Here is a 25,759-nt window from a genome sequence, read left to right on the forward strand (position 1 = left end):
TTAAAGAGAATTCCAGTCATAAGGCTCTAGTGAGGCTAAGACACTTTGAATGGTCTTCTAAATGGCTGAATAGGCCACACTGATGTCTTTCATACTGCTCTGCCCTAGATATTTATCTGCAGTCGCTGAAATGCTTCTCAGGGCTTACAGGCTCAAACACTGTCTTTCATTTCTCAGCCCTACTTTTATCAGTGGACACTCACAATGCCAGATCCCCAATGGTGCACCATTCAGACACACCACAGCAGTCACTCAAATTCACGAGAAGAAATGGCTACATTTGACCCACATTCAAGCAAATACCAAGCATTTAAGCGGAGGTTAAACCCCTCTGTGGACAAGAAGGCTAAGGAACATTACTCTTTGACTGATTCACAATAGAAAGCAACAACACTCTCTGGTTAACTACTGACAGTTGACTGACTATCAATGGCAGTTAGAATTCAATGTGATGTAAAAAAACTTGAGGCTTGTGATTTCTCTGCTGAAAAGACCACTGTTAGTTGGCGACCATCATGTTGCTTTTAGGCTCTGGTCCTAAACAAGTTGTGCTGGTGGCTCTTACGGTCTTCTAAATAGCTTTAAGTCAACATGAACTCGAAATTGACCCTATTTACTTTATTAATACAAGGTCGTATTTTGTTCGATTCAATAGTACTTGTTATTACAAAGCAAAATGTTCATCTTTATAAACATTCATCAAAATAAAAAATCAACTCAACCTCTGCAATGGCTTTCCTGTTCGACTGATGAGACTAAGGCTACTTTCACTTTGAAATATGTCACATAAAGGAAGGCAAAATGAGGGGCAATAAGCACTTTTCCACCATCCGGTTGAACGGTTCTGAGGACGGCGAGTAGTGGTTCCTGTAGCATTTTCACTTAAGTATGGCTTGTTACAGCTTGATTACAAACCATTCCTGGCCCAGATTCCTTAGCACGGTTAGCTTACAGTTATCAAGACAGAAAACCATTGTGATGGAATGCCTGTTGTGACATAGCGACTCATGATTGGTCACTTACCCAGTCAGTCCAATCCTGATTTCGTTGCACTGCAGTGCAAAAAGAAACCACAAATGTGCCAAAAATCCTGGATCGGTACGGAACGACAAAGTTTACTAATGAGAAGCATTTGGCCAGATGGTGGAAAAGCGCTTAATGACTTCTTGATGACATAATGACTTTAACCTGCATCACTTGATCAGCTACTCCAGAAAGACCATGCAGGCCAACCAACTAGACCAGCACCAAACCCGCACTAATCAGCAATCAGCGTGAATCTGGCCTAAGCTGGTCTTTTCAGCAAGGTGTTCATAAGCAATTTATAGTCTTATATTCCCTAATCTAAAATGCACCCATGAGTCTTTTGCAATTGAACTGATATTTCTAGTTTTACAACAATACAAATAGAGGAATACACTTTTGCACAGCACTGAACTGTGTTTCAATGTTGCACTAGAGTAAGTCTGTGCAGTTCACACTGCCAAGCTGATAGGCACACTGAATAGGGCTAGACAACGGTAGCTACAAACATCTGACACAAGCAAAGCATTCAGTATTCAACTCTGGTTTATACAGAACACACATTGAATTAGCACCATCTCATGCTCTGAGAGTCATTTTCATAGTGGTATTCATTAAGAGTATGGCAATGTACTAACAAACAACAAAAGATTTTTATCGCCAAAAGAACTGGCTGGTTTTTTTTTTTTTAATGGTTGACACTTTAAGCCCTTCGCTGTCTTGTCCAAACACCAACGACTTCAAGTTTTCATGTCTTGCCCTTCAATTAGAGTTGAGTCTTTAAGAGAATTTCCATGTATTTGTGAGAAGCGACAGAAAAAACAAAACAAATTAGCCTTCATAATCGATGTTGAGATTTGGGACCAATTCCCATCCTTCTTAACACAGTGCTTCTCCCTCACCAACGAGAAACGTCATTGGTTTGTTGGCTTCAACAATGAGTTTCGCTTCCTCTGGCATCTGCCACAGGCAACTGATCCCCTTTGTCTATCCGTTAAATATGGCCTATCTTTATATCTTTTGTTTCACTTTGTATCCTCATACAGGTGTTGTCCTCCTGTTGATACTATCATTAAAGTCTTTGGGAAAGCAGTTGTGCACTTGGAGGAATCCAGAATCGTGTTCAGGGCTGTAAGAGCTGCCTGTCCCTGACTTGAGGGGGTCTCTTGTCAATGTGTACATGTTGATCTCTCCTAAAGGCACTGAGCTCATTATCTTCATGCCCACAGGTGACACCTCACGGGATGCTTCTGTGGAGCGAGAGCTGGAGCGTGAGTGCCGTCGACGGTAACGGAAACTGGGCATGTGGGAATAAGGTGAAGATGAAGAGGTAGACTTGATGAACTCACGGCGTGATTTGAAGCGTACTACTTTGTTCTTCTCAATGTAGATATTGATGGCCAGAACAGCTACCGCCTCAGCCACGATGAATGAAAGCGCTCCGAAATAGAAGGACCAGCCGTAGTTATACTGGTTCTTCTTGTCTTCGTCTCGCTTGTCGCTGGGGTCACCGGCATTGCTGGAGATGTAGACAATTATGCCGATGATGTTGCTCAGACCTGCAGGATACAAAGCAGAGCCAACAGAGATTTAGAGAAACAGCCTGCATGCCTTGCTAGTTTATGGTAAGCATGGTAACGTGAGCACGGACTAGCATCCTGCTGTTAACCTAGGAAACCGTTCTGAATCTAAGTTTAAGCAGCACAGAAAAAACATTACCACAGGCTAAGCCGAAGTAGGTTTCATAAATGTAAGAACATACAGATATGAGGTGTGTATTATTGTGGATCTACCACACTGATTTGGAATTGAGATACAATAAAAGACCAGTTTTATTCAAGTTTTATACAAACATTGTACACAGTCTTGTACTGTTTTTGTTAATGAGCAGTTCAGTCCAGTTCAGTTTTAAATAATATCAGGTGCTGAAACTATAATGAATTATATTCTCTGTTCCAAAACCAAGTAACACAAAACAAAATTGAAAAATTGAATATTTTACCTAAAATTAAGTGTGCTATGTTTTCTTATGCTTATCCTACCCTAACTGTCAGTGGAATAAAAAAAATATTTTAAAGGGATAATGCAACATCCGAATGGCGCTCACCATTCTTTAAGTGAATGGAATTCTTTCCTATTTTCCACATGGGACCAGAACCTGTCTCTGAGCACCAAATTAAATGTAAACACATTTAAATTGAGGGGTCAATGTCAGCATACTGAACTCTGTAGTAACGTCAACTTGCCATGTGATCATGTTGTGCAAATGCCTCTTGCAAAAGTCTCATGTGTGCTTAACGTGAGGAGAGCTATTTGTATAGCACTATTCCTATTGAGTCACTGCCTATGTATATAAATCCAAATCAGTCACTTATGAGATTCCACCTCAGTTAGGATGTGTGCAAGGATTTGGAACAGAATCAAAGTTTATACCAGGAATGCACTTTCAGTACAGTCGACTAACTTCTGTTGAGGAAGTTGCAAGAACAAAATCGTACCCATACTTGTAATAGCAGCTGTAGTAACTATCACAGCATTGCAATATTATGCTATTTCATCTTTGCTGTTACAATTATATTCCGTAAACAATTTTTATAAGCCTATGTCAACCATTATTAATACTGTTTTATTAATTTTAAATGCCTTGTGTGCTTGTTCGCAATGTTTACCTGCTGCAACAAACAGTATTCCTGCGCTGAGTAATATGTTGTTCCTTTTTCTGTAGATACGTCCCATCCCCACACACAGCCCCCCCAGCAACAGCAGAATGGTACTGAGGATGGGAAACACACTGGAGGCACGTACGACACCTGTATGTATATACAAATACACACACAAACCACACGGCTTTAACTGGAGTTAGCAAATGGTGCATGACAAAAATAACAGTTTCAACATTGAGAAATAGACAGTAACACTGTTATATTACTGAAGAGAAAGTCACTCACGTAAAAGATACTCAGAGCTGTCTGTATCATAATCATTATCATCTGGGAAATGATTGATTCGGTAACAACTTCCTTTGTTGAGACCTAAAAAAGGATGAAACCAGTCAAGATTAAGAGTAGTGTTGACAGGATGAATCGAGCAAAAATGAGGATACTGGTCAGCAAACCAAAATTAATTAAAGGATTATTCTGGGTTTAATACAAGCTCAAAAAACAGCATTTGTGACATAATGTTGATTACCACAAAAATAATTTTGACTTGTCCCTACTTTTCTTTTTTTTTTTTTTATAAATAAATCGGTTACACCGAGGCACTTTGTAAGTAAATAGGGCACATGTTTGGAGGGTTAAAAGGGACTCTTTTGATTTTTGCTTGTTTTAAAGAAAGAAGTCAAACAACATTATGCCATAAATGCTGTTGATCGAGTTTCACTTGAACCCAGATTATTCCTTTGACCCATAACATCAATATGTCAGTAGAAAACAAAACTAATTTCAGAGGTGGCATAAGTTATCATAGCAGTTTAATAAAAGGTTACAAAGACAAAATAAAAATGTTCTTTGTAATAACATGCACTGATCAATTGTGCACAATAAGGCCAAGCGTGCACACTATATATAGCCCAAGCTGATAGGTATCTTGGTATGTTATCTTTTAGCAAATAAACTTATATACTATGTAAATTAAATGGCATTAGTTGTTTGCAGGCAAGTCTGTTTCACTGCAGCGCGCTACAAGAGTTTTCTCTCTGAAACCCTCCTCCTACCCAGTTTGGATCTGCTTCAGGAGGATTTTATGTATGCAGCCCCTAGCCAGGGCTGGACTGGTAATCTGGCATACCGGGCATTATCCTGGTGGGCCGACGCACATTGGGGCTGATCAGGGGTGGACTAGCCATCGGGAGAACCGAGCGGGCTGGTGGGTCGGCCGCGAAACGTGCCAAATGGGCCACGATAAGATAAAAGCCACAGAACTGACCACAAAATGGTGCCGCAATATGCAGAAAAGTACAGCGAACACCCATTCAACAACTGTTGGCCCCCCCAACAAGTTTTGGGCCAGTTGCCATGTAAAATCCCAGGCAGATTTCTCTTCCCAGTCCATCCCTGTGTCTAGCAGTAGCAGTTTGTCGTACTTGCTCTGAAGCAGCAGCGTAAGCAGATCTAGCCAGTTCCTCCAGCCCAGCTGTGGGATTATCAGCCTAGAGCCACCTATCTTTAATGTTTCGCCCCATTAATCCCAGAACATTTCCTGGTGGTGGAGCAGTGGTCAGGGACGTCTCCCTGCCACCCCTGCAGCTGAACACCAGATCCCCTCAAATGCCTCTCATCCTTGCCTTCCCATCCAGACATCATTCCTTCACAAATTACTTGCAACCAGGGTTCATATATCCAGGTTACGTATTTCCCTATTTCAGTTTCCAGACCACCTTCCCATGGAACAGTAACTTAACCCTAACGCTAACCTAACGATTGTGCACGGACTACTCTGACCATTTGTCTTGCAACAATTAAGATGATCTTGACCGGAGCTGTGAAAAAGAATAGGAGAGTTTGAACATCCCATCGCTAGTCCTTTTTTTAGTTGCTGCCATCGCATTGTGTAGTCCTCTGTTGCATGACATATATTCAGGTCCCCATAGTAGCTGTCTACTGCTGGATCCCTGCTCTTTGGGTATGAAGATGGCCCCTGCCCTTCGCCACTCCACATACAGTATGTGCACTACTTCTTTCAGGCAATCCTCAACAGTCTCCACAACATTTTAAGAACCATGGGGCACTTCTTATACAGCTTGTATGGTATCCCATTCGGGCCTGGTTCTGAAGTTGCCCTGGCTTTTCTACCACCTGCCTCACCTCACATAGTTTAGGCGGATCTATGTCCAATTCCACTACTGGCTCTACTGGCCATGCAACATATCCAGGGGAGCCAAGTGGGTTGTCTTTGTAGGGGTCACCAAGTTGTTGTTCCATGTGGTCTTCTAGTTCCTCTTTTGCCATCACAAGCTTCCCACTCTTCTTCCAGCAGGCTTATGTGGAACTTAAAAGGATCCTTGATGAATTTTGCACTTTCATGCTCGTCCTTTCTTCACCGCTGTCAGATTCTCTCTGCCCTCCTCAAGACCACTAATCTAGCCATTATGCCATCCCACAATACCTTCAAGCCCTCCTTCTCCTGCTCCTCTGCCTTCCTCCAAGCTGCATCTGCTCTTTCACAAGCTGAAGTATCTCTTTTTCTCTCCAATCCATTACCCTGGGACCACTCTTTATTGCTACCATTTCACCAAATCTTCCTATGCATTATTCATCCACAATATTGCTAAATGTATTAATCTTGGCCTCCACCCTTAGAGTAAGTGCATTCTCCAAGGTGGAGCACAGGTCCTAGTTTGCTCCACGCATGTCTAGTCTGCTAAGACATCACGCAAATCGACCCCCGCTACCCAGAATTCTACTGAGCTGAGAGCGCGGATCTCTTTCCAATGAGAGATGAGGTACTGCTGCATTATCTGCCTTACAGAAACTTGTATGTCTGCAGAGATTCCAGATTCAGCCATCAAACCCGTGGGGTTCTCTATGCACCGAGCGGACAAAGCGAAAGACCTCTCAGGTAAAAGCAGTGTATGTTTTATGATCAACAAATCCTGTTGTGATCAGAGGAACGTACATTCTGTCAAGTCTTTCTGCTCTCCTGATCTGGAATTTCTCATGCTTCTGGTACTGTGATTCTGGCATCCCACAACAAGCCGACAAAGACCAGGCACTCAAGGAAATGTATGGGAGTATAAGTGAGCAGGAAACTGCGCACCCTGAGGCCATGTTCATTGTGACCAGGGACTTTGACAAAGCCAACATCTAGTCAATAGCACCGAAATACTACCAACACATCAGTCATCAAAAACGTAATGATGGCATTGGAGCTGTGTGCTGCCACACAGTCATGTGTGTACACCCATCATCAGCAAATGCTTTGAGAGACTAACCAGAGATTACATCTTCTCTTTGCTGCCTGCATCTACACTACACACTGCTCTCTCTAACACCTGGAAAAAAGAAACATATGTGAGAATGCTGTTTGTAGACTACAGCTCAGCATTCAACACCATAGTGCCCTCCAAGCTTGATGTGAAACTCCAAGCTCTGGGCTTAAACAGCTCGCTGTCCAGCTGAATCCTTGACTTCCTGTCAAGTAGACGACAGGTGGTTAGAATGGGTGGCAACATCTCATCACTGACCCTCAACACTGGAGCCCCACATGGTGGTGTTCTCAGCCCACTCCTGTATTCCCTGTACACACATGACTGTGTGGCAACACACAGCTCCAATGCCATCATTAAGTTTGCTGATGATACGACAGTGCTAGTTCTGATCACTGACAATGATGAAACAGCCTACAGAGAGGAGGTGCACACTCTGGTGTCAGGAGCAAAACATCCCCCTCAACGTCAGGAAGACCAAGGAGCTTGTGGTGGACTTCAGGAGAAAAAACAGAGTACACAGCCCCATCACCATCAATGGAGCACCAGTGGAGAGAGTCAGCAGCTTCAAGTTCCTCTGTGTCCACATCACTAAGGAACTCACATGGTCCGTCCACACTGAGGCTGTTGTGAAGAAATCTCACCAGTGCCTGAGGAAGTTTGGAATGAACCACCACATCTTCAAACGGTTCTTCACCAGCACTGTAGAAAGCATCCTGACTGGCTGCATCACCACCTGGTAAGGCAACAGCACTGCCCTCAACCTGAAATCCCTGCAAAGGGTGGTGCTAATTGCCAGACACATCATCGGAGGTGAGCTTCCCTCCCTCCAGGACATCTATACCAGGCGGTGTGTTAAAAAAGATAGGAGGATCATCAGAGACTCCAGCCACCGGAGCCATAGGCTGCTCGCACTGCTACCATCAGGCTGGCGGTATCGCAGCATCAGGACCCGCACCAGCTGATTTCATGACAGCTTCTTCCCCCAGGAAATTAGACTTTTGAACTCTTGATCCCTCACGATCAATTACATCAGCACTGCACTTTGGAGGTCTTCACACGTCCAAAAAAAGTGTGCCGAACCCGAAGAGACCAGGAAATGTACTACCCGGAACCGACTCAGACCCTTCTATTATTTGAAATCTGGACCCAGACCTGGCCAGGATACACAGACCCGATTGAACCCGATCAGCACAGATCCCACAGCTAATTGCTATTAATAAGTTAATTTACAAGTTGTGAAAATAAGTCCTCTTCCCATGGAACAGTAAGCTTAATCATTAATATTGTTCTAGCTGAAGTCAACCACAACACTACATCCGGCCTCACGGATGTAATGGCAAACTGTCTGAAATTTTAGCTGCTGCCCAAAGTCGACGATCATTGACCAATCACTTCCAGGCACAAAGATTGATCTGGCTTCCCTCCTTGCTGTGCCTTATGCAGCACCTCCCTTTTTAACAAACTCAACACCCTACCTCAGGGGAGTATGGTTGCATTTGTATGCCTTTACTAGGGCTGGGACAATGCGTCAACGTCATCGATGATGTCGACACAAAAAATACGTTGACGCAAAATATGCGTGTCGATTCGTCAGACCCAAAACAAAGATGGTGGTGCCGGAGAGTAGTAGCAACACGAGTGGCTCCTCAGACTATCAGAAGTGCAAGGTGGCATGCACTCGTTCCTCTAAAGTATAGGAATTCTTTAATTTAAAAGGAAACAATTCTGTGAGATGTTGTCTTTGCAAAATGGAGATGGCCTTCCATTCTAGCACCACGGCAATGCACCAGCACCTGAAGCAGATGACAGCGCACCGTAAGTTTTTATACAACTCCCCACTTTGCACTCGATGTTGTAGTAGGCTATAATACGTTGTCGACACCTAAAGTTCTTTTAGCCTTCTAGCTATTAATAATGCGCTTATAGCTATGAATGTTGTGAAAAATACATAAAGGACACTGACAACGCGCTGACAGACAGGACCAAGCAGGTAACATTTAATAAAATCTCAACTTTCAAATTTGGTCAGTCAAAGAAAATTAAACCATAAATAGGCCTACTATTTTGTGGCTCTTTAATGTGTCGTGACAGATTGCCACAGTTAAAGCTGCTCGTGAACCGATCATCTTTTCCTTGGTTAATTTATAGCATCAAATAGGCTAAACATGAATGTAGCCTACATCAGAAGGACTGTTGTTTTAACCGCAGAGAGACGTCAGTACAGTAGCTTACAAGCCATTATTCAAATTCAAATCCACCGACGTTAATCTTCTCTCTCCTGACTACTTTGTCCGACAAAAATGGTGTATTATGATTGATTGATCAGATCGCCTGTCAATCAAACTTCCGGTGAAATTTTTTTTAAACATTTTATACACCCCCACCCCCGATGAAACCGGTATTACCGGTGTTGTCACAAGTCGATTAATCGAAATCGAATCGGACTGAAAAATAAATAAAAATTAATCGATGCATCAAAAAAATAATCGCTAGATTAATCATTTAAAAAATAATCGTTTATCCCAGCCCTAGACTTTACTCAATGCACCACTAGGATCTCTGCAAGCAGGACCTGATCATGCCACCACCTGTGCCGTCCTTGTGACAGGGCAGTCATGCACCCAACCAATATGTGCTGCAAGTTTGCTCTTGGGGCTTCACAGAGGGGGCAACTCTCCTGTGACATTTGTATTTCTCGTATTTCTCCCAGCTAACGGAGGTTCTCCTGTAGTAAGCCATGTAATGTCAATAGAAGCCCATGTAGGTCCTGGAATTAATGCGACAACCCCATGCAAAGTGAGGATATGAATGTCCATGTTCAAAGGGATTTCAGTGAATGGTTTGTATCAGCATTTATTTCAGTGCAAAGTAGTTGTCCAGTGATGCAGCTGTGTGTGACTGAGCCATTGCAGACAAGATCATCCATAATCTTCCAGCTTTCTGGGCAGTCCTCAGCTGACTTCAGTGGCATTAGACACTTGGACCTATTGAGGTGTAGTCCATCTTCCAGTGCTTCTTGGAGTTTTTTCATTCCCTGACTTTGTAGCATATCTACACTGACTGGAAGGAGAGGGATTGTCCTTGATCTTGTACCTTGACTGTTGTAAGGAGAAGAGCACTCAGTCGAAATTGTTGTTGATGTTATTAAATTTGCAACAATGAAATTAGCATCTACCTGCCTTTAACAGCATTTTTGCCCTCTTTGCATTCACATCTTTTCTGACACCTTTTGTGACAATGCTCTTGACCAAACCAAGCATTTTGTTTTTTGGATGCACCTTTTTGAGATTATTGCAGAATGATCCACTGTCACAGAAAGCAGAGCAAAGGCACTGGTGAAATGAGTCAAAGACACTTATGAGCATTTTGTCAACTCTAATAGGTGTTTTTGCCTTGTAGTTGCCATTTTTAATGAGATAAATTTTCAGGTTTGTGTCTGCATGCAGCCACTCTGTGCAAGCGTTCAGATAGGACAGTTGCTTTTTGGGAATAACACTTGAGGCCTTTCCCATTTTCAACAGGGTCATCTTCCACTATTTGTGGTGTAGCCTCTGGATCCTGCTCACTATAGACAGTGTTTGTTTTAGTCTTTTGATTATTAGTCTCAGAGTGTTCTGTTGTCTTCACTGGTGCAGAGGAGAGCCTCATGTTGCCCTCGAGGAGTTCAAGGTGACAAATGACAATGCGGTCCATTCAGATAGGGAGGCTTTCATGTTTGAAGAGACCATGCTTTATGTTTTTAAATTCAGCCTCAACATTTGCAGAGCTTGCTGTATTATGCACACTTTTGAAGTGTGGAACCATCACAGCTGTCCAAAGAGTTAGATAGGATGCCATTCTTATGATATTTGGGACAAGCTCTGGAAGGAAATGCAAGTTGTCTCGGTCACCATTATGTGCTGCAAGCATCTGACTCTCTGCAAAGATTTCTGTCACATATGTTTTTAGATCTATGTGGAGTGTCTCCTTATATCCTGTCTCCTCATGTCCCATCACTTCTAAGTTGTCATCTTCAGTGACACATAGCAAGACACATCCCTCTGCAATTCGTCTCTTCAGTTGTGCTTTGCATGTTTCAGAGAAAACAGGTATGCCTTTTTCGTCATTCCTTTCTGATACACTGAAGGCAACAACTGCCATTGAATGAATGAGCCCCCTTGCATCTTCGAGTGAATCAGTTTGTAAAAGTTTTTCCACTGCTCTGAAATAGAATTCTCTAACTCGGTTTCCTCTTTGTCTTAGGCATTCCCACTTGCTAATGAGCTTGATGCAGTGTGCAACGTCCACTCTGATGAAGCAAGGTGGGAGCTTTGAGGCATTGCTTGTCAACACTACAAAGCACTCATTGACATATGTTTTCAAGTAAGGGTAAGGAGTTAATGCTCAAAGCAAAGCTAGGGAGAAATCACAGACTGCCTCTTTGGGAACAGCTGCACCTGCTCATTGCCATTCTGTTAGCCAGTATGCAATAGAATTGATGTTGTGATTTTCAGGGTGCATTTGCACTATTGGGACATGGTTTCCCTGTGAACACAACTCTTTGGTACAGAAAGACATGTCCAGAACTGCCACAGGGTCTTCTCAGTTTCTTCATGACTGTACTGGTGGCATCAAAACTCACAATAGAGCCTGAATACTTGGACTTCATTTGATAAACTTGCATCTGGGATGGTGTCCAGGAATGGCAAAAAAACAAAAACATATCAAGGCCAATGTAATGAATGCTTCCATTGTGGGGTACACTGTATTTTAGCAGATGAAGTGATATGATTGGGTCCCAGTCCCAAGCTCTTTGTCATCCATCTCTTGTTTGACTTTTCTTAATGTTGCCAGATTTGGTAGGTGGCTTGGCTCTGGGTCACCAACATCCATCAGTTTGCAAGCCTCTGCTGCTCGCCGTACATGTGCTGGTTTTTGTCCCTCCCAGAGTTCTTAAGACACTTCTGTTCTCAGATCTGTCAATAACATGCGCTTTGCTTTCACAGTGTGGAGACTGTCATCAACATTCTGGAACATGCACTTAAGCACAACTGGTTTGTCAGCCACTGGCATATTCTCAACTGTTATAGACATTTAAAAAATGTATTTTCAAATCTTTCTACATTCTTCCTTGGACACAAAAGGAGATGCTATGCAGAATGTTAGGTAGTGACAGACTCGCTCGTCTTTTACTTATACTACATTGTTTTTCAAATCAATGCAACTGAATGGGGGCTTTAATTGCATAAAGTATATGGTTTTCTTGGCATTTCCACCAGCAAAATATGTGAAAATGTGTTTATCTGATGAGCTTTGGGGGGGGGGGATTTACAGTGGCATGCAAGAGTTTGGGCACCTCTAGTAAGAATTTCTGTTGCTTTGTATATCTAAGCGAGTAAAAGATTAACTGATTTCCAGAAGGCAAATTTAAAGGTGAAACATTTCTTTAATATTTTAAGCAATATTACTTTATTTCCATCTTTTACGGTTTCAAAATAACAAAAAAGAAAAAGGACTGAAGCAAAAGTTTGGGCACACTGCATGGTCAGTACATAGTAACCCCACTTTGGCAATTATCACAGCTTGTAAACGTTTTTTTGTAGCTATCTAAGAGTCTTTCAGTTCTTGTTTTGGGGTTTTCACCCATTCTTCCATGCAAAAGGCTTCTAGTTCTGTGAGATTCTAGGGCCATCTTGCATGCACTGCTCTTTTGAGGTCTAGCCATAGAATTTAAATGATGTTTAGGTTAGGTGACTGTGAGGGCCATGGCAAAACCTTCAGATTGCGTCTCTTGAGGTAGTCCAATGTGGATTTTGAGGTGTGTTTAGGATCATTGAGCAATCCTCATTTCATCATCAGCTTTTATACAGATGGTGTGATGTTTGCTTCCAGAATTTGCTGGTATTTTATTTAATCCATTCTTCCCTCTACCAGTGAAATGTTCCCCATGCCACTGGCTGCAACACAAAGTCTTTTGCAGTCAAACAGGGGTTTTGATATGCCTTTCTAGCATTCCTACGAGCAGTTCTCTCAGAAAGTTTTCTTGGTCATCCAGACCTCAACTTGACCTCCACTGTTCCTGTTAACTGAGGAAATGGCTACCTAAAAACACTTTGCGATCTTCTTATATCTTTCTCCTGCTTTGTGGGCAACCATTATTTTACATTTCAGAGTGCTAGGCTGCTGCTGCTGCTGCTGCTTAGAGGAGCCCATGGCTGCTGATTGTTGGGACAAGGTTTGAGAAGTATTTATTAAGCTTTGAAATGTGCATCACCTGGCCTTTCCAAATTATGATTGTGAACAAGCTGTAGCTCTAACAAGCTAATTAATGTCTGAAACCTTGGTAAAAAGTATCTGAGAGCTCAAATCTCTTGGGGTGCACAAACATTTGCATGGTGCTTCTTTCCTTTTTTTCACTCTAAAATTGTACAATACCAATATAATACACTAATCTTGCTTAAAATGTTGAACAGAAGGTTTCATCTTTAACTTTATGCCTTTAGGAGATCAGTTCATCATCTTCTGTTCCACACATTCTGAAATGTGTATTATTGTGAACATCATAACTCACTGTTTTATGGCATGGCGCAAAGATGTCTTAGACATATTGATGTGGCCCAAGCAGGATAAGTGGGTTAACTGACATGATAATGAGTTTTTATTTAATGCTGAATAATAATAAAGTTTCACCGCTGTGAACTCTGCCATCATTTTTTTTGTATTTGTTTTTAATATGCTATAAATTGTCCTGGCCTGCACACATGCTTTGAGTACTTAAAGTATTGTAACTCAAACACATAGTAATGCTTACCTTTTTTCTCCAGACAGATGTTATTTCCTTTTTCCCACAGTGCAGTGCTTGGGGTAAATAGCTCAAATAAAATGTTCATATTTAAAGACCGCTATCGTAACAAGCAAACGCAAATGATCGAGGCAGGTGACTGATTTGGATGGCATTGGGTGGAAGCTTCATTACGACACTGCTCCCTCTGAGAACTTCATTTTATTTAGAAGTAAGGGAACTAGATATTCTGTCCATTTTAGCAGCACAAACAAGCAGAGCACAAATGAATGACACCGGTTTGGAGCTATTTGGACTACATGGGGTAGAGTGATGTCACTTCTATATCTCAAAACACAGAACCAGCACATACGCTAGTTTCAGCAGCATAAATCAGCACAAACGAATGGGATAGTTTTGGAGATGATTTAATTATATGGGGGTACCAACTTCAAGGAGGTCGCCTATGGTCATGACTGAAATAAAGTAAACTGAATAACGTTTGATTTAATGTTGACTTTAAGCGAGGACAGAGACACGCTGCAAACGTTCCCTCCCTCACTCTATATCCAGGTGAAGTCTACTCCATGTGACAGCTTTTGTGTGGCCCAGCATGCCATTAATTGGGGATATAAAAGGAGCAAATTAATTAGCATTGAAGAGGTTTGAAAAAGTGGGGCATGTGTTTTGCAGTCTGTTCATTGTATAAAATAAATAAAGCTCTTTAAAAAAAAAAAGAAAGAAAAAGAACAATATCTAAAAAGTAATGCACCTGATTACACCTGAAACATTATGCCACATATTCAGCCTATAAATGCCTCCAAAGAATTACCATGGCACTTAGTTGGGTTTTTATTTATTTGGAAACGTACCATGGTACTAATATGTATTTCTGGATAAACCATGGTAAAAACATGGTATTTGTTTAAAATGCCTTAAGGTGCCAAGTAAATACCTTTGATACATAATTTACAGTTAAAAACTACTTGTTTTCTCTCTCTTGCTCTCACTCACTGATTTTCAAGTGATTTTTGCATTGTTATAGCAACATCAGGAGTTTTAAGTGTAAATTAGGCTGCTGGAAAACTCAGTATCGGATCAATTTTGAAAAGTAGTGCTACGTTCCATTCAACTCAGAAAGTCAGATTTGAAAACTTCCTATTAGGAAAAGTGCAATGCAATGCATCTTGAAGTCTTGTAGGCTCATGCAGAAATTCTCAACTCTGATTTCACTGAGATGCTAGGGGAATGATGTCACACAAACATGTCGACACTCAGGGAGATATACAAATTGATAAACTTTCACATAACCGTGTACACTGACGAAACAATTTATTGCAAGCAACATTTAAATTGCAAATATTATTAGATTGATTTTTCCAGGTATTATAGACCTCCTTGGTAGATTCATATGAAAAATTATGATTTTTGAATGTCTGTTCGGGAGATGTTCATTTCACAAAACAGTCATGCCGCAGTTAAAATTATGCTTGCTTGAGCATTAAGTGTTGTTTCAAGTTCTGGCTTTCGTGCGTTTTTAAAATGTAAATTGGTATTATTAGTTAGCTGTGACATAATGTATGATACCCAAAGGCATAGGGCATCTTATTCATTGTGAAACTGTTTTCTTAATTTCATGAATCACACTGAAGGCCTAGACTTTAAATGCACGGCCCGCCTCTGTGGAAACTCAGATCGGTTCGGATGTAAGCTGAATTGAACGTGATAGACAACAGATGCAAACATAAAAGCATCCCATATTACTTTCGTAATGTGACATATTTATGTGTGAAATGGACATTAAAAAGGTACACTGTAATGTTTTTAAGTATGTCGAAGTGGCTTACATTGGCCTACAGAGACACCTAGTGGCCTGGATGCTGCATCATCACAAACATAGCAGTTTTCAGTTTCAGATGATATTGTAGGAAGTCACCATGCACAGTAAACCAGGATTCATTTAATAAATTCATGTCCAATAACAGGGCAGTTACTGAGATTAAGCAAGAAGTATTCAGGTATTGCAGGGTGTGATACTGGGTCAGATTTTCAGATGAAAAGCGGTGGCCACGGATGCATCAAACATGGGTTGGGGTGCGAAACGGGCGTTGCACATCAACTGCTTGGAAATGCTAGCTGTCTTAGCTGCGAATGCTTTTACATTCCGACATAGTGAGTCATCATGTTCTGATTCGGTCAGAAATGACGGCAGTGGAATAATACATAAATCTCCAGAGCGGCACTTGACTGATGAGCCTGGCGCAATGCCTCCTTGTGTGGTGCACACACCATCTCCTTCTGCGACGAATGTTCCAGGCTAGTCAGTTCTAGTGGAGGATGCTTGGATGAACAAAGTTTGAGGAATAAAGCATGTTTATAAACCATAATATATGTAACATTATAAATATCTTTATAAAAAATCTTTGTGTCTTAACAAAGCATTCTTGGTGAAAAGTATCATTTTCTTTCAAAAGCATACAAATTTCATAGCGATTCCTAAATTGAATGATAATGTACTATACAGTAGATTCATTTGCCAAAATGTTCAAAATACAACCAGCGCACATTGCATGGAATACTATATTCCATGATGATCGGAGGTCAATATCACTTTTTAATGTGTTGACAGACTTAATCAGAAGTAATATCCAGCCTTATTTTTAATCTTTCAATATTCTTCTTAACTCATTGTTTGATTGGACAGTCAAATTATGTCAGAAAAGGCATTTTGACACAAAATGGAATTATCTCCATATAATTATTAAGTTGTTAACACCTGAACAGCATAATTAATAAATAAATAATAAATAAATAACTGTGACTACAGTGCAAATTAGTTATGTAAAATAACACGAGCAAGAGTGCTATATGGCCCAACATCAGCACTGCTGTGATTCAGCCGCAGGCCGAGTGCCACAGGTTATCACACCAGTGCTGATTGTTGGGCCATATAGCACGATTGCTAGTGTGATATTGCTTATATACAACAGTTCAATGAACAAGTACATTTTAAAAAAATTAGGAAAAACAAAGTATGGTCATAAAAACACACTTGTGCATGGAACTACTTGCTTACGCGACCTATCAGAATCTACCATTGCTAGTTCAAACCAAATGATGCGTCCAAGCCTTTGTTAGTAATTCAGAAATGTCACTTCAGAAATAGTACCAAGGCTTGTGCCATTTCTAACAAGTTATTGGATAGAAAAGGATGGATGTGTGTTTGCCATACCAAAGCAGAGATGCGGTCAGCTTTCTGAAGATCAGATTTCTCAGTGGATAAATAGCATCCAAGCGGGGATAGCCGGTAGCCGGTTCACAAGAGTCTTTCCCTATAGAAACCGCAATGTCCTCTGCCATTTTAAACCGTGTCCACTCCAATGTGGAAAGTCAGATAAGAGGCAAGCGCCTTGGGTTTTGTAATTAATCAGTGTGTTGTGTCTCTCAGCTGTGATGAGCCTTAATGCTGAAGTTGTTCATTTAAAGCCGTTTAAAGCTATTTCCTTACTTTAGTAATACGAGCGATCACGGAGTGCTACATGTAAACACTGGCTGACGCGAAATGCACTTCACGTCACCTAACTGGTTCATATTACAAATAAAAATTATCTTTTCCCATCACCTGCTGGCTAACATACATAATGTAAAAAAATACATGTAAAAAAAGACAAACGGTAGCTCTTAACAGATCTTTAGACTTTAGTTTAGAAAGGCACGTACACAAGCGGAGTGATACACACACAGAGAAGCATCAGAGTGCTGATGGTTTCAGACCATCAGCAGTCATGGAACGTCGAGGACTGGAACAAACTGTTGTATATTATATTTTATTTTAACTCGGCTTGCTTGCATGTCTATTTATTATTTGTATCTCTTGTATTACTTGAAACACTTTATTTTTGCATTTTAAGTTTTTAATTTACTCTTCCTTTGTTTTTGTCAGTTTGCCTAATTTTTGTGAACTACTAGTTGACATGCTTTGAAAATAGATATAGCCTGGTACTAAACTACTGCATATTAGAAGTACAACGTGCCTCACCGATTTTGCCATCCATACAAACCTAAATTCTACAATATTTGAATATTTGAGGGTGCGTTCCATTCTGAAGGGATCATCCCTGTACCCCTGCGAGAGCTTTGGAGGGCTAAAAGGTGTGGGGCTCAAAAATAAGGGTCATTCAGAATTCACTTTTTAAGTCATTATTATTGGAAATTCAGTTTGAAGTGATCTTACAGCATAACTATTATGATTGTTCTCCCTTCAAAGTGCCCTTCGTATGATGATTTAACCCTTTTGGAATGCAGTTTTAGTTGTCGTTTGGAAAACCTTCTCCAATATTTTACCTATTATTGTTGTTAATTGCTGTTCCTCAAAAGACTGATTTGCACATCAAGTTTCCGATGTGTGGATGAGACTCCATTAATACTTATCTCAAGCCGCCTTCACTTAAGAGTTAAAGGTTTTGTACAAATGTAGACTCTTGCCTACATTTGTTGATGCTTGCCTTGGGAAATGGCACTTAAAAGCTACTTTTGAAGCAGCATCTTACAGCTGTGTTGGGTTAACATCATATGTCTCTTGGCAAACACTGCTGGTTTATTTGATCGCACAGAGGTTAGTGCAGGAAAAGTAATGGTTGAGAATGATGCAAGTGCTCCTGGCTTGATCTCAATGCTCGTTATGACTCTGACTTCCACCACTGATCCACACTGAATAACAGAGCCGGTGGCTAATTAGAGACTCTCAGCCGCTGAATTTAATTACAGATCTGTTGCGCAAACTGAGAATGGCAAAGTGACAGTTTTTCCCTTCCAATCCTCCCTAATCTCGCAAACAAAGAGATTATAAGCATAGATCTATTCACTACTCAGAGCTGAAGGTAAGTATTATTTTACTTTATTTTTTTATATATTACAAATCTCAAGGTAAAGCTCATCTATCTAGGCTCTATTTCTGTGCGCAACATCTAATTTTTGTGAGAGCCAAGGGCATTTGCATTTCATTTGGAGATTCCACCAGCAGGTGGGAAAAAGGTCAAGTCCATCCATCCATCCATCGCCACTTGTCAAATGCAAGGTCACAGGTTGTGCTGGAGCCTATACCAGCTGTTTCAGGCTGAAGGCTGGGAAACACCCTGGACAGGTGGCCAGGGTAACACACACAGACATTCACACTCACAGGCAATTTAGAGTCTCTAATTAACTTAACCTGCATATTTTTGGACATGTGGGGTAAACAGGAGCACCCAGAAACCCACACGAACACAGGGAGAACATGCAAAAGCTGTTCCACATAGAAAAGCCCAGTTGAGCCGAGACTCGAACTCGGGATCTTCTGGGGTTATAACTTTAGCATTAAGGCTCATCACAGCTGAGAGACACAGACTAATTTCACAAATTCAAGCCGCTTACCTCCAGGGGTAGAAAGATTACAGAAACATAATACTCAAGTAAAAGTACCGTTACTTTTTTAAAACTTTTGTTTGAGTAGAGTAAAAGAACCCATCCTAAAAACTACTCAAGTTAGAGTAAAAGAGTAGCTAATTTAAAAGTACTCATGAGTAGTGAGTCTTGAGTACTGAGTTGTGAAAGCTATGCCCCATTACAATAAAAACTCTATGCCGCAGTTTAAAAATATAGCACACTTACCGTAATTTACATTCCCTTTCATGGCTGTTTGCCAGAAAGAATAACAAATATAGGTATTTTATAATTGTTTGTGACTGACAACTTTTAAAATACATCACTTATCTATGATCTATGAAAAATCACATAAATCAGTGTAAAAGTGATCTAATCCATGTGCCTCCAGTGGTTAAATCCATGTCTTCAGAAGAGATATGATAGATGTGGTGAGAAACGGATCAATATTTAATTCCTTTTTTACTATAAATTCTCCTGCCTGCTCAGTCAATCTCCACTTTAACTTTCACTTTCTTCTTGTGTTTTTGGTGATTCAGATTCTTCATGCATATTGCCACCTACTGGGCAGAGAGAAGAATTTCTAGCAAAAATTACTTAAATATTGATCTGTTTCTCACTAACATCCATCATAGCACAAGTCATGGATTAAACCACTGGAGTCATATAGATTACCTTTATGCTGCATTTATGTGCTTTTTGAAGCATCCACATTTTGGCATCCATTTACTTGCATTGAATGGACCTACAGAGCTGAAATATTCTTCTGAAAATCTTAATTTGTGTTCAGCAGAAGGAAGGAAGTCATTCATCATTTACTCACCCTCATGTCATCCCAAATGTATGAGTATTTAAATTTATGTGTGAATTATTTCTTTAAGTAGCACATGGGGTTAAATCATGGGGGGGCCACATTGCCCTCCTTTTGAGATACACTGTCCCACAGTGATTTGGTTCTTGTATTTTTTGAGCCCACAAATAGTTGTGTTCTCATTCTAATGCATGATGCACAATGTTCTGAAGTTTGTGACTGGTGGAATGTTCTATCTGAAGTATTGCTCTACAAATGTAGATCAGGCATTAGAAAAACCATGATAAAGGCTAAGCATAATTATAAAATATTTTATCATCTCTACTTTCCTGGTCATTTATTATACAAATTAACACTCTACATCAGGGGTCAGTATTATAAAAAAAACTAATTATATATATAAAAAAAAAAAGAATATTAAAAAAAAAAGTGCCTTTTTTATTCTATTACATTAATATTTTATTTTTTGGCTGAATAACGAGTAGTTTTCTTGTTTCCTTGTAGTTTTCTTGTTTTGTTTGATTAATAGCTTTATATGACATATCCTACTGGACAGTGCTCGATTCGGTTATATGTACACTTTCATTTACAAAAATGACATTATCTTCAGAAAGCTGACTAACACACTATAGCATATTTGCTTGGGAAAGGCAGCAGGCGATTGCACACATTCCATTTCTCACACACGCACGCACACACCCTCCAATATCTTGTTAGAAACAGCCCAAGCCGTGACACTAGTTCTAAAGTGATGTTTTTGAGGCTTGGACGCATCATTTGGTTTGAACCAGCAATGGCAGATTCTGCTCCGCCGCATAATAAAGTAGTTCCATGCACAAATGTGTTTTTATGACCATACTCAGTTTTCCCCCCAAAAAAATGATATGTTCATTGATCTGTTGTCTAGAAGCAATAATCACACTCTCAATTGTGCTGTATGGCCCTAAATCAGCACTGCTGGGATTACCTACGGCATTCAGCCTGCGGCCAATAATAATACAAATGTCAATATAAAAATACTTTTGTAAATGTATACATTTTATACATTACATTTTGATCGCAGAAGAACACAAGTATTCAAAGTAAGCAATTGAGGAGAAATGTAATTATACTGGAAAGACATGTACTTTTTTCTTTTCTGGTCAATATTAATAAAACAAAAATGGCCTTCTGTGGTCACTGCTCTCTGGGCTTTGAATATCAGCAGCACAAGTGCAGATTCATTCATCCCCTTTGCACATACATCTGATCCCACTTTCTTCCTTCTCTGGGTGAATACACGGTCATCAGATCTTTTCACATTATAAAATGACAAAATCCTACGTAGGTACGGATTCATTTTCAGTGTCGAAAATGTATTTGATTGTGAAAGACAAACTGTTGATTTTCCTTTAACAATGTGGAGACATCTGTTGATAATTTGAAGCCTGAAGATGCCATCATTCCACTTTCAGAAAGGATAAGTTGTAAGTTGCCAATATTCGTCACCTACGATGTCCTTGTTTAGCCCATGTACGCAAATGTGATGTAATCATAATTCTGCCAAAGCACATCAAAGACAAAACTGCATACGCTGAGGGAATCTCCTGAATTTATACACCGCTACTGTATGTTATTAAAACATATGTCTCTTTTTCTGGCTCTTTCTCCTCCGTCTGTCCTTTTTCTTTTCTATGGACAATGGAAAGAAGCAACAAATTCATCTATCTTTAAAACGTTAGCCATGTTACCATAGCGATTTCAGACATATTGTTTCCAAGCAACAGCATTAAATGCAAGAAAGACATGAATGAATGAAGAGGTTTATGAGGGAATCTCTGGACTGATTACGCCTTTCTATCCATTCAAGAAACTTGGGAGAGAAATGGAAAGCATTTTCAATCCTTTCCAAGTGAATGTCGAGTTATATAAAAGGAACCGTTCACCCAAAAGAAAAATTCCGCCATCATTTACACACCCTTTTGTCATTCCAAACCAGTGTGGAACGCAAAAGGAGACGTTAGGCAGAATAATAGCCTCAGTCACCATTCACTTCCATTGCATCATTCATTCATATATACACACACACACACACATAATGAAAGTGAATAAGGCACATTCAGCCTGTTTTACTGAAGAAACCGAAGTAGGAGGAAATGAGCACACTTAAATGCACATTAAATGCTTCAATGCAAACCGAAAACGTGTAAACGCATTAGACAACTTTAATTTATCGTAAGGTCATAAATGGCGTAAGATTAAACCAATCAACACAGGTAAATTTTTTTGGGGCCGATATCACTTTTTTCCAGCATTCTTACCATCTTGCCTTTCAAAGTATACTCTTCTGACCACGATTAATACAAATGCGTACAAGGCATGCGCACTGCATCAACGGCAGGTGAGAAAATCTGCGAGCGGACTGTGCTGATGACGAAATTTGCGCCATGCATTCTGTGCAGGAAGTGATCACCAACGCGGATAACCGAAGTATACTTTGGCCTTTATTAAATGTATGCAAATGTTGTGCGCATGCCAATTCGCGGGTTGATGTCAAAACCGATTATTTCAAATCTCATGTAAACGCAGATTTCTTGATGTCGTATTTTTTAAATAAGCTGATTTTTTAAGTAATAAGCGTATTGGTGTTCAAGTAAACGGGCACAATGTTTTCACATTTAGGTGTACTGTCCCTTTAATGGATTAACGTTTCAAATTTGAATCAACTTTGTCTCAGACGTTTTCCTTAAAATTCAATTGGAGACATAAAAATAGACATATATAAGAAAATTACTGACATATTGGTAGATTCTATGAATATGGATCGAATAGGTCTTGGAAGAATTTGATTAGAAATATATGAGCTTAGAAATCTTGACCAAATCTGAGATATTCGATAAACTCAGAGTTGAGACCTCAAATTTTTAAACTCTCTCTTTAAAAAATTAATTAATTAATAAATACAAAATAATAATAAATAAAAAAAAAGGAGAAATGTGAGATTTATAGGTGTTTTTGTTCTCTGAGGAAAATCAGACTTCAAGGTGCTGAGGGGGATTTTAACAGTTCTAGAAGCAACAGCAAAATAGCGTCCTCAAACTTGCTTTGACAACCGTTAAACTGACCGCGGCCAATTCTTGTTCTTCCATCATTTCCCCGCCGTTTACACATACTAGTGCCGTCACAGAAACAGGTGTAAAAATGTCTGCTTGTCATTTCATTAAAACATTTGTTTACAGCGCATTTAGGTGTGGAGCAGAAGTCTCCATTTGCTCTGAAGCAGAAACTGTTGAGATATTAAAGAGATATAATTTGTGGTGGGAAGGAAAAAGTGTTTTTTTAATTTATTTAAAGCGGTTCCAGATACGTTAAATCCCTTTAGCATACCAATTTAAATAAATCCCACCATTAAATACAAACTATGCACGCTACTCCAACACCTGCTATTTCGGAGTTCACTTGAATGCAGAGAAGAAACAAAAGCCTTACAATACTACCAGCCTTAATTGTGTAATGACAATTAACTTAATTCTATTTTTTATTTCCAATGAAAGACAGATGTGAATACATAGCCTATGGTAGCTTACCTTCAATGCAACAGATCCTCCAAAGTCCGGAGTGCGTGAGATCGCCGCGGACCTTCTTGGGTTGAGTCTCGTCCGTGGTGATGTTGGTGACATTACAGATATAAGCCCGAGAATAAAGCCAATAGTCGGTCCCGATCGCGATGCTCATCAAACTAAACGCCATAAAAGCCCCGACGGTGGCCAGCAGCATCTGTACCCCACGGTCACACCAAGCCATGGCCACTCATATTATATTAGTCATAAGGACAATAATCCACACACTGTTCAAACACAGACACGCGTCATGATTTGGCGTCCACTTACGCCGCTTTGTTCTGATTGTCGATCTGGTCGCGAGCGCGTCAGAAAACTTCAGCACTTCCTCCACATGTTGCTGCTGTTCAAATACTGAGCGGCTCAAGAGTTAACGTATCATCACATCTGCTTCCTGTGGTTTATTTTGAGTTTTGAGAATCTCATAATCCCTCTTTTTCCAAACTCAAAAAGCTTTGATTTGGAAAACCGATCTTAAAACCCCACCTTCAGTCACAGGAACCAATGAGAGAAGCACATGGCCTTAAGAATGAGATGCAATCTGGACGATGAAGATGAAGAAAAAAAGACAAGGAGAACTGAAAACTAAGGTTTGATACTTTCTAAATGCATTAATAGCCAATGTTTATATAATTGATGCTTAATGAAATATTTGAATCAATGCAAGATACTGCTGAATTTACAAAGACTATATAAGCTGATTTGCAGAAATACACAGTAGCCTTGATTAGCAATAGTAAAATAAAAAAAATCCATTCAACTCTATAGATAGACTGAAAGACAGACAGCCGATAGACAGACAGACAGATTATGGATGGATGAAATAGAATAAAATGAAAGAATAGAATAAAATTATATACATATACACTATACTAATATATAGAACTCAAGTTAATGAACGTTTGTTGTGAAATTGAAATGTGTAAATATTACAAATATTTGTAATACAGTGTATATACAGTGAATAAAGCAGGTTTTTGTGATGTAAAAAAAATGTAAAAAAGATAAATCATATCAGACTTGCACCTTTAATTAAAAAAATTACAACCTATGCAATGCCACTATAAACCAAAGTGACACATTTCAGAGAAGAAAAATAAATTGTAGAATAACCTAACTGCATAAGTGTGCCCATCCCTGAACTTCTACTTAGTTGAAGCACGCTTTGATTTTATTACAGTACTCAGTCTGTTTGGATAAGAGTCTATTAGCTTGGCACATCTTGACTTGGGAATATGTTCCCACTCTTATTGCAAAAACGTTCCAGATCTGTCAAATTGCGAGGGCATCACTAGTGCACAGCCCTCTTCAGGTTCCCCCACAGATGTTCTATAGGATTCAGGTCTGGGCTCTTGCTGGGCCATTCCAAAACATTAATCTTTCTTTGCTGAAGCCATTCTTTTGTTGATTTGGATGTGTGCTTTGGATCATTGTCATGCTGAAAGGTGAAAGGGGGAGAGAGAGAGCGGTAAGGCTTGTCACCTGGTTTGTAATTACCTCTAACACCTGTGTCTTGTTATAGTGATACGGAGAGAGACATTTAAGGGACGCCAAATGTCGAGAGAGGGAGAGAGTGAGTGCGTGAAGCACGACAGCCAGAGTGGAAACCTGTGCCCTGTCGGAAGAGAAATATAATTGTAACGTCGGTTACCGTCGTGTGTGTGACAAAATACAACATTAAAAGTACTAACCTTGAACCTACCTCATTGTCTCCTGACTCCTCCATCACTCCAAACAAACCAGTTTACAGTGGTGCCGAGAACCCGGGTTTGGAGGAGAGCGCCGCTATGGAGTCTTCACCGCTGGCCGAAGTCATCAACGCCCTCACCAGCATCCAGCAGACACAACACCATGCCCTCTTGGAGGTTCGCCAGGAGCAAGAACAACGCTTCCAAGCCTTGCTCCAGGCACAAACCGAGGACCGGCAAACGCTGCGGAGCCAGATCGCCAGAGAGGGGTTCCCACCCTACCGCTTGCCCTCGCGAAAATGGGGCCAAGCGATGATCCGGAGGCCTTCCTCGACCTGTTCGAGAAAACGGCGGCGGTATGGAGGTGGCCTCCTGAGCAGTGGGCGGCCTGCCTATTGCCCCTACTTTCCGGGGAGGCGCAGCTGGCGGCACAGCAACTTCCCGCCGCCAGCCTCCTGGACTATAGTCACTTGAAGAAAGCCATCCAGCAACGGGTCGGTCGCACCGCGGAGCAGAGTCGACAGTTAT

The 25,759-nt window shown here is 40.4% G+C and overlaps 1 protein-coding gene across 1 annotated transcript; it reads right to left on the reverse strand.

The window, feature by feature from the left end:
• Nucleotides 1-1,580: 1,580 nt before the first annotated feature.
• Nucleotides 1,581-23,845, reverse strand: LOC127648004 (voltage-dependent calcium channel gamma-4 subunit-like). The gene is made up of 4 exons (XM_052132556.1): nucleotides 23,511-23,845; nucleotides 3,972-4,055; nucleotides 3,693-3,833; nucleotides 1,581-2,582 (listed from the first exon to the last, which is right to left on the reverse strand). The coding sequence occupies exons 1-4, from the start codon at nucleotides 23,725-23,727 to the stop codon at nucleotides 2,062-2,064; spliced, it is 963 nt and encodes a 320-aa protein (XP_051988516.1). The 5' UTR covers nucleotides 23,728-23,845; the 3' UTR covers nucleotides 1,581-2,061.
• Nucleotides 23,846-25,759: the final 1,914 nt, after the last annotated feature.

This window comes from Xyrauchen texanus, chromosome 8, assembly GCF_025860055.1.
Source record: "Xyrauchen texanus isolate HMW12.3.18 chromosome 8, RBS_HiC_50CHRs, whole genome shotgun sequence".
In the NCBI taxonomy this organism is placed as follows: Eukaryota; Metazoa; Chordata; class Actinopteri; order Cypriniformes; family Catostomidae; genus Xyrauchen; species Xyrauchen texanus.

What these genes read in the sequence shown, in the direction of transcription:
- LOC127648004 (XM_052132556.1), bottom strand. Translation starts at nt 23,727, where the DNA reads ATGGCTTGGTGTGACCGTGGGGTACAGATGCTGCTGGCCACCGTCGGG. An exon ending in GAGGATCTGTTGCATTGAAG is followed by an intron (nt 4,056 to 23,510) that starts GTAAGCTACCAT and finishes ATCCTTTTTTAG; the next exon opens with GTCTCAACAAAGGAAGTTGT. An exon ending in CAGCTCTGAGTATCTTTTAC is followed by an intron (nt 3,834 to 3,971) that starts GTGAGTGACTTT and finishes ATATACATACAG; the next exon opens with GTGTCGTACGTGCCTCCAGT.